The sequence below is a fragment of the Trachypithecus francoisi genome, unplaced genomic scaffold, assembly GCF_009764315.1.
Source record: "Trachypithecus francoisi isolate TF-2019V2 unplaced genomic scaffold, Tfra_2.0 Lachesis_group12, whole genome shotgun sequence".
In the NCBI taxonomy this organism is placed as follows: Eukaryota; Metazoa; Chordata; class Mammalia; order Primates; family Cercopithecidae; genus Trachypithecus; species Trachypithecus francoisi.
The window spans coordinates 105,320,984-105,330,338 of record NW_022681457.1 but is presented as its reverse complement, the minus strand read 5'-3'; the positions used below and the strand labels follow the sequence as shown (position 1 = coordinate 105,330,338).

General features: G+C 45.6%; 1 protein-coding gene across 2 annotated transcripts in view; it reads left to right on the top strand.

Moving 5' to 3' along the window:
• The first annotated feature begins 220 nt into the window (after positions 1–220).
• Positions 221–9,355, top strand: part of MICOS10 (mitochondrial contact site and cristae organizing system subunit 10) — a 31,888-nt gene continuing 22,753 nt past the window's right edge. The window contains exon 1 of one of the 2 annotated variants that reach the window (XM_033228066.1): positions 221–786. In XM_033228066.1, the coding sequence (XP_033083957.1) occupies positions 723–786 (64 nt within the window). In that variant the 5' untranslated portion in view covers positions 221–722. The remainder of the gene's footprint in view (positions 787–9,355) is intronic. The other variant, XM_033228065.1, reaches the window with a different exon arrangement.

Below are 9,355 nucleotides of genomic sequence, written 5' to 3'. Positions count from 1 at the left end.
CAGGGGGAGTCTGTAGAGTGAAAAGAGAATTGATGTAAGCTTGCGAACCAACATTCCTTAAACAGCGGGCAGAGAAAACGCAGCGCTGGAGGAAACCAAAAGACAACAGCAGATGGGGAGAAGAGGAAAGAGTAGCGTTACCGGGAGTGAAACGAATAGAGGAGGAGCCGGGGAGGATCAGAGGGAGGGACAATTGTGTGGAATGCGGTACAGAGGTCAGAAAACCGTCCATTTCATTTGGCGGTAGGTGACCTTTCCCAGAGCAGTTTCGGTGTTAGTGGTTCAGGCGGGAATTCCAATGCAAGAAACCAGCGAACGAATGAGAGAGTGAGTAGGGAAAGTGAAGGTGAGTACGTTAGCGAATTAGCGAATAAATCAAGTCTGTGCCCTCTCTTGCCCGGGGAATTTCCAGGGCCAATGTCGCACTTTGGTGCGGAGGAAAGGCCTGGAAACGGCTCGGGGTGACGCCTAGGAAACTGCCAGCCTTGCAACCCATAGGCGCAGCCCCAAGGTCAGGGTCACCTCGAGCTTCCAGGCAACTCGTCACCTTGACGACCAAGGGAAAAAACCGGAAGGGATGGAAGCAGCGGATCATCTCGCGATATCTGGAACGTCTGCGCCGGCCTTCCTGACCTGGGACTTGTTTCCAGCTCTCGCGAGACTTGAAGGGGTCGGAGCGCCGAGGCCGGCCAAGAGGAAAGCTGGCGGCGCGGGTGGGGAACATGTCGGAGTCGGAGCTCGGCAGGAAGTGGGACCGGTGCCTGGCGGATGCGGTCGTGAAGATAGGTAAGGGGCTTCTCGCCCCTGCGGGCCCGGCCGGTATCCGAGCTGTTGGCTGCAGGCTGCGCTGCCCCGGAGGAAGGAAGGAAAGCCCCACGGGAAGTCAGGCCGCTTGGCCTTTTCCGGCACCTCCGGCCAGGGCGAGCCGCCCGTTCCCAGGCGGGCGGTTACTCGGGCGGCGCATACAGACCCGAGGAGCCGGAGCAGCCGCCTGGGTGCGGGGTGGAGTTGCAGCCCCGAGGAGGTGGTCGGGGTTGGCAGGTGGCAGGACAGTCGCAGAGCTCTTGAGTGGAAGCCAGTGTCGGGGCACACCCTCGTGCCGGAGCCGCGGGGTTCTCCTCCTGGGTGGTGCATCCCCCGGCACGCGGCGGGGTACCGGCTTAGGAGGCCACGCTGCTTCCCCGCGGAAATCAAAGTGCCTTCTGCAGAAGGTCACCTGGAGCATTTCATAGACACCGCCAGGCCGTGATGCAAGTTGCTGTCGTTTCCGACTTGCCACCTGATTTATTTGAGTCGGAGTAGTCTGGGGCCTGAACTTAGAGACAGAGGGGTGATGATCTGGAGAGAACTGCGCTGAAAAGTAAGAAGTTGTTCACGTTCAGTCCTTAATGGAACTCTGCGTAGTCCTTTAACACGTGCTCAGTGACGGCACAAATTATGAAGTCACTGTATGGCGGGGAGGAGAGAGGAAACTCGTTTATTGAGCGTATATGGTCTTCATTGTGCGAAATAATCTTTTTTTTTTTTTTTTTTTTGAGGCGGAGTCTCGCTCTGTCTCCCGGACTGGAGTGCAGTGGCCGGATCTCAGCTCACTGCAAGCTCCGCCTCCCGGTTTACGCCATTCTCCTGCCTCAGCCTCCCGAGTAGCTGGGACTACAGGCGCCCGCCACCTCGCCCAGCTAGTTTTTGTATTTTTAGTAGAGACGGGGTTTCACCGTGTTAGCCAGGATGGTCTCGATCTCCTGACCTCGTGATCCACCCGTCTCGGCCTCCCAAAGTGCTGGGATTACAGGCTTGAGCCACCGCGCCCGGCCGAAATAATCTTTTTACAGGCTATGAAATGGAGAGTCAGGTGAAGGAGTTTGCCCACGGTTATAGCTAACAAATGGCAAAATTAGGGATTTAACCTAGGTTTTCTGGGGGTCAAGTCCTGTGCTCTTTCTTTGATATTAATTTTTGTTACCCAAATGTGATGTTTTTTGTGGTAATCTTAGGGTATTTAAGAGGATTTAGGATTGTGTCTTTGAATGAAAACATTGAGGAATAAGATTGTAAGCTCCATGAGAGCAGGGATGTTCTCTGGTTTAGTCACTGCCCCATCCCCAGCCCCTGAAAGAGTACTTAATAAAAGTTGTTGAAAGTGAGTCAATAAATGAAACAGCTTATCAGTTAACTTTTCACCTCTGAATTCAGCACTTGCAGTCAAGTGATTTGACGCAAGTTATTTAACTTTTCTGTGCCTGATTCCTATTTGGCAATTGGCAGTAATAATTATTACTATCTCATAGAGTCGTTGGGAGGATTAAATTAGTGAATTCGTGTGCAGGCTTGAATATGGATCACTTAGGAATGGGTTATTTTGGAAGCAACTAAACAGGCACTTTTGTTTTGTTACTGTTAACAGCTTGCAGGTCAGAGAGAAGACTTAACACCTAGATATGAAATGACCAAAGTAGTTACTAGGCAATGTCATGTAGTTAAGAAAGGGCTTTGAGCTGGGGGAAGTGGCTTAGGCCTGTTATCCCAGCACTTTGGGAGGCCGAGTTGGGAGGATTGCCTGAGATCAGAAGTTGGAGACCAGCCTGGGAAACAAAGTGAGACCCTTATTTTAAAAAAAAATAAATAAGAAGGGGCTTTGGAGGTAGACAGAGCCGAGTTTGAATTATCCACTTGCTCTTCTCGCCCGTCCTTACTAATTTTGTAGCTTTGGGTAAAGTCTCTTTCTCAACTACGAAGTGGTGATAAAAAGAAATTTACCTGAAAGTATAAGAAAAGTAAAGGACAGAAAAATACATAAGCTACTTAGCACAGTGCCTGGCGCTTTATGTATACAGTAAACGGTAGTCATAATAACTGGGTTTTAAAGTTTTTTTATGTATTTTGTTTTATTTCTATTTATTTTTAATTAACTGACTTTTTTAATAGAGGCAGGGTCTCCCTATGTTGTCCATGTTGGTCTCTTAACTCCTGGGCTCAAGCGATCCTCCTGCCTCAGCCTCCCAAAATGCCAGGATTACAGGCATGAGCCAGTGTGCCACACTTATAATAGTTGTTTTTTTATTTATTGAAATGGGTCTTTCTCACCCAGGCTGGAGTGCAGTGGTGGGATCTCGGCTCACTGCAACCCCCGTCTCCTTGGGCTCAAGTGATCCTCCCACCTCAGCCTCCCGAGTAGCTGGGACTGTAGGTCCCCGCCACCATGCTCAGCTATTTTTGTGTTTTTTGGTAGAGACGGTGTTTTACTGTGTTCCTCAGGCTGGTCTGAAACTTCTGGGCTTAAGTGATCTGGCCTTCTCAGCCTCCCAAAGTGCTGGGATTACAAGCTTGAGCCACTGCACCCAGCCAGTGGTTGATATTAATATTATTGTGCTACTCAAGACCACGTGAGGCAGTGAATAGTGTCACTCTGTCTCTCATGTGTGGAACATTAGTAGGGGTGCGTCATATACATGTGGAGTAATTAAACGAGGCAAGGTAATGTACGATCTCAGGTATAAATTGGAATGAATGATTCAGATTCTTGCTGTAGGTTTGTATATTAAGTGACTGAAGAGATGGGCTGAGGTCATTCAATAAGACTCTTATTGACCTTTGTAGAATGGCTTGGGATTGAATAGTCAGGTAGGATGGAAGAAGAACTTGACAAAAGCCACATTGTATTTTCATGAGGAGTAAATTGAAGCGCAGAGGTTAAATAGCCAGAAGTGGAGGAGCTCAGGTTAGAACCCAGACATCCTAATTTCAGTGCAGAGAGGCTGGTTTAGGTGGAGTCAGAACTGTGAAATGTCTTAGAGATATTCCATTTTATCTTGGAGGTGTTTGAGTTGACTGTTGACTTTTTCACATGCATTCTGCATATTCAACACCTCTGCCTTAAAAATCTATTGCTTCCAGGGCTCACTAGGCATAGGCTGGTGGGTGATCTGGGATGGTTTCAAGCAACAAATATTTATTGAGCTATGGGTCAGTCAGCGGGCAAATAGAGAGGCATAAGACATTTCACTGCCGTCAACAGGGAATTGATGTAATATATCAGGTTGCCATTAAAAAAAAAAAATTGGCAAAGACCGCAGTTACTTTTGCACCAACCTAGTAAATGAAATTTTAGCATGATTGTTCTGGCAGAATGAATTTGGAGCAGAGGAAACTAGCAGTACTGTGATTGTGAGGTGATAAAAGTCTGACCTGTTAGACTGGAATAAATGGGCATATTTGAGAAGTTTCAAACTTTTTCCCATCTGTGAAATAAGGGAGTTGTCCTGTTGGTGATGGGCTGAGAGAGAGGGCAGAAGAGAGAAGAAGCAAGGGAGGCTTTAGTCTGAGTTGTCTTTGAGACGATGAAAGTGGACGCTCTTCTACAGTGAGTGTGTTGCTTCCTGTTTTCTGTGGGTAGTGAGGTTCTGGAACTCCTTAAACCTCATTGGCTGCTTGCTTTTCTGGTATTTCAAAATGGAGATAGAGACTCAGGGAATGGCAGCCTGTGGTAATATAGGTAAGAGGTTTGGTGGAAGATACAGACAGGAAGAAAAGGCCAATGCAGGCTTTCCGCTCCATCTTTATAATTTCATTGTGGGTTTTTGTTGTTTTTGAGACAAGGTCTCATTGTGTCACCCAGTCTGGAGTGCTGTGGTGCAATCACGGCTCACCACAGCCTCGACCTCCAGAGCTCAGGCGATCCTCCCACTTCAGCCTTCTGAGTAGCTGGGACTGTGGGTATGCACCACCACACCTGTCTAACTTCTGTATTTTTTGTAGAGATGGGGTTTCACCATGTTGCCCAGGCTGGTCTTGAACTCAGGGTCCAAACGATCCACCTACCTTGGCCTCCCAACGTGCCGGGATTACAGGCATGAGCCACCACACCTGATCCATCTTGATCATTTCATACTCTGGCTTGGCACAGACTGAAGGGAAGCCATGGTGAATGCACAGCAGCTTCTGTGAGTCCTTCTCTGTTTAGTTGTCTTATACCTAAAGTGTTTTGCTTCCAGGGTTCACCAGGGTTATTTTCCCACTGGTTTGCTGTAAGATGACTATTGTAATCACTCCTGTTTAGCATAGGTGTTGTATAGCTGAGTCAAATAGCTTTCTTAAGCCTGTGCTTTAGGGAGTGGTCGCTTAAAAAAGTATTCTTCAAGGATCTTTTCACCCTGAAGCTTGAATCTTAATAGAAACTTACCATATGATTTTGTCCTGTAGGAAGAGATACATTTATTTATAAACACTCTTGCCCCCATTACTGTCTTAAGAAAAGCAATTCTGGGGGGGGAGGAGGGAGGGATTGCATTGGGGAGTTATACATGATATAAATGATGAATTGATGGGTGCTGACGAGTTGATGGGTGCAGCACACCAACATGGCATAAGTATACATATGTAACAAACCTGCACGTTATGCACATGTACCCTAGAACTTAAAGTATAATAATAAAAAAAAAAAAAAGAAAAGCAATTCTAGGCCAGGCACAGTGGCTCGTGCCTATAATCCCAGCACTTTGAGAGTCTGAGGTGGGAGGATCACTTGAGCCCAAGAGGTCGACACCAGCCTGGGCAACATAGTTAGACCCCATTGCTGCAAAAAATATATATATTAGCTGGGTGTGGTAGCATACACCTGTGGTACCAGCTACTTGGGAGGCTTGAGCCTAGAGATTGAGGCTGCAGTGTGCTGTGATCACACCACTGCACTCCAGCCCGGATGACAGTGACAGAGCAAGACCTTTTCTCAAAAAAAAAAAAAAAAAAAAGAAGAAGAAGAAAAGCAGTTATATTTTACCTGTTTAATCGGGTTTTAAAACCTCTATTTATTTTGTATCAAATAGTGTGGAAGAATAGGTGATTTCTAGTATGGTTTGAACTGATAAATTAAGCCCATGGATCCGGAAACAACAGCAAAAATGAAAACCCATGTCTCTCTGTTCGTGGAAGGCAGGTCTGAGTGATGGGCACAGTGGGCCCTTACTTGTTTTGTTACACATCCACTTCTCTTTTTTTCCACTCTTTCAGCCCTTGTTCCTTTCTTTTTCTTTATTCCTGTCACATTTTTACACTTCTTTTTGACCGCTATTGTTATTTCTGCCACTGCCACTACATACTAGTTCATCTATAAAGTTTGACATTGATAGATCTTTTTTCCTTAGTAACCCTGTTAGCATTTAAGAAGTTCCTAGGTATTCTATTTATTCTTTATCACATCATTTTTCTTAATAGCATGTTTCACCATTTGAAATTTGTAGTTGGTTTCTTTACTTGATTGTTCCTTCTCCCTGGAATGTAAACTTCATAAGAACCAAAGGCTGTTGCGTTCACTGTTGATCCCTTAACCCCTGGTTTAGAGGAGGCGTACAATAATTATTGTTAAATGAATGACATGTATTGCTGAGAATTGTGTAGACTGTTCTCTGCCCATATTTGCGTCTTAGAGTGTGTTTATTAACTGAATGAATTAGTGTGTAACTGAAAAACTCCAAGTAAAGTAGATTTCTGCCCGTTCACATGTTTGATCATGTATCCTTGTGTTCTGGGGACTTATACCAACTTTTAATTTCATCTGGGAATGTAAATTACTGTCAGTAGATCTGAATAATAAAGTAGTATTAAAAATATTTGGGAATAGTCAACTGAGAAACATAAACCAGAGAGCACTTTTGTATTTAAACTAGTAGAGGGATGATGTTGGTTTAAGGGGTAGTGCCAAAGCCTTACTGCAGGAAATTAAAAAGGAGTGAAGAATATTACATTTTATGAATGGCATGTTCCGTTAGTTTTATGTGAATGCGTCATTAATGGGTTTTGCTTATTTTATGGATTTATTTTTAAGTTGTATCAGATTTATTAGATGCTCTGGCTTTCTTTATCCAATAAGTTCAAGGGCTGTGTTGTTTATATTCCTTGTATGTGTGGATAATCTGTCTTAGTGCCCATGAGCATGAATCAGTCACACATTTCTTGTTAGTGAGACTAGAAGGCATAGTGTCTGATCAGCAGAGGAGACTTTAAATTGTTCTGGTCTCCACAGAGCCAATGTCCTCAGCTTGGGCTTGTCACCCTGGACTGGATGGGAGGTTATGTCTATTTTCAGTTTCCCAAGGAAAATAAGATTTTAGGAGATGAGAAAAGTCAGACTTCAGGGGCTGCTTCCCTGTGGTTTGAGAATTTATGAGCCCTGCAAGTGTGGGTCACAGAAGCACTAGGCCAGGCATGCTGGCTCACGCCTGTAATCTGAGCACTTTGGGAGGCCGAGGCGGGCAGATCACCTGAGGTCAGGAGTTCGAGACCAGCCTGGCCAACATGGCGAAACCCCGTCTCTACTAAAAATACAAAAAAGTAGCCAGGCGTGGTGGTGCACACCTGTAATCCCAGCTACTTGGGAGGCTGAGGCAGGAGAATGGCTTGAACCCGGGAGGCAGAGATTGCAGTGAGCCAAGATCCTGCCATTGCATCCCAGCTTGGGCAACAAGAGTGAAACTCCGTCTCAAACAAACAAACAAACAAACACAAAACAGAAGCAGAAGCACTGTCATTGCCCTCAGAGTTCTGTTACAACTTACTCTTCTTGAATGCCGAAGGCTTGCACCAGCAGGCCGGGGACCTCTTGACCAAATTGATGTTGCTCGTGTGACAGTGGCCAGGCCTCAAACTATGGATTTGCCAGAGGACGCTTTGAGGAAAATCTGATTCCCGCACTTCCTGGATTCATGCGGAGGTCCTGGGAATCCCTAGTGTGACTTGGAAAGCTTTAAAATTGGCTGTGTCCCTTTTCTCTTTGTTTTGCTCCAATGTAAGACCAGAGTAAGGAATATCTAGTCTTACTGATCCATGTATTGGCCTAGAATTCTAGTTTATTCTAAAGGAAGTCAGGTTGTGTGGCAACCCTGTATTTTAGCGTTTGAAGAAATTCATTGAATGGTAAGCTGAAGAGTGACATGGTTGGAATTTTTGATTTCAGAAAAATCGTTGATAAGAATGAATCAGAGGGCTAGCTAGGATGAAGGCAGGGAGGAGATGTCATGGTGGAGGGAGAGGTCGCCCAAAGCTGGAGAGTTTCCTGGAGAAGGCTGTCCTGGCAAGGCAGGTGTGTCAAGCACAACAATGATTTCCGTTATCTTAGTAGCAAGGAAAAAGGCAAGTCATGGACATATTCAAACAGCCCTAGAGTGTATTCAGTTCAGTGAACTGGAGTGGCGGACACAGGCATTTTGTTTTTCTTTTCCTCATTTTTTTCATTCGAAATAAATGTACCAGTAAATACCTCTCAGCCTTGGATTTCTTATCTATAAAATGTTAGTACTTGCCGCAGAGGGTGGTTGCAAGTGAGGATAAAATGAGATAATCTCTAGAGCAGTTAGGACGTTGCCTGTACTTAACTAAATATTAACTGGAGGCTGGGTGCGGTGGCTCATGCCTGTAGTCTCAACACTTTGGGAGGCTGTGATGGGTGGATCGCTTGAGGCCAGGAGTTTGAGACCAGCCTGGCCAACAATGGCGAAACCCAGTCTCTACTAGACATGCAAAAAAAATTAGCTGGGTGTGGTGGTACGTACCTGTAGTCCCAGCTACTCGAGAAGCTGAGGCATGAGAATCCCTGGAACTTGGGAGTTGGAGGTTGCAGTGAGCTAAGATGGAGCCACTGCACTCCAGCCTGGGCAACAGAGCGAGACTCGGTCTCAACTAAATAAATAAAAACTGGAGGTTGTTACTGAAGAGTGGAGGTAAAAGAGTTAAAATAATTAACACATTTACCCTGATCTTGGCTATTGTGGGTCGTAGGTGGGTCTTATTGTGGGTCTTGGCTACTGTGGGTCGACAATCAATATTCTAGTTTATATATGTCATAGTAATCATTAATGTATACTTCTTGAAACAATTTAATACCGGGTATTGTGGTAAGCCTTGGCAGGGGTGGCACACAGGTGAATAGGCACTGGCCCTACCCTGGAGGGGCTTACTACCTTGAGGAATGTGAAAAGGACGAGGGACATTTGACCCCCATTTTGGAAAAGATGCAGACATTTAATAGGTGGACCAGGTGTTTCAAGCCTTATAAGTGTCCCAGAGGAGGGGGATACTTTGGTTCCTTCTGGGAGTGATGAGAATGACCGTCACTTATTGAGCACTTAACCGCATGCCAGGCACAGTGCTAAGCATGTTATATTTTACGTCATTATCTCATATCCTTGTAAGGTATTTCTCCATTTTTACAATGGAAGCTCACGGTGGCAGAATCCCTCCTTTAAGATCACAGGGGCTACAGCTGCATGGGTAGGAAGGTGAACCCCGTTCTTGTAGCTATCACATGCTAATGCAGGAGATTTTATCCTTTAGGGGTTAAAGGACTTATGTGGGGGGGTGGTGC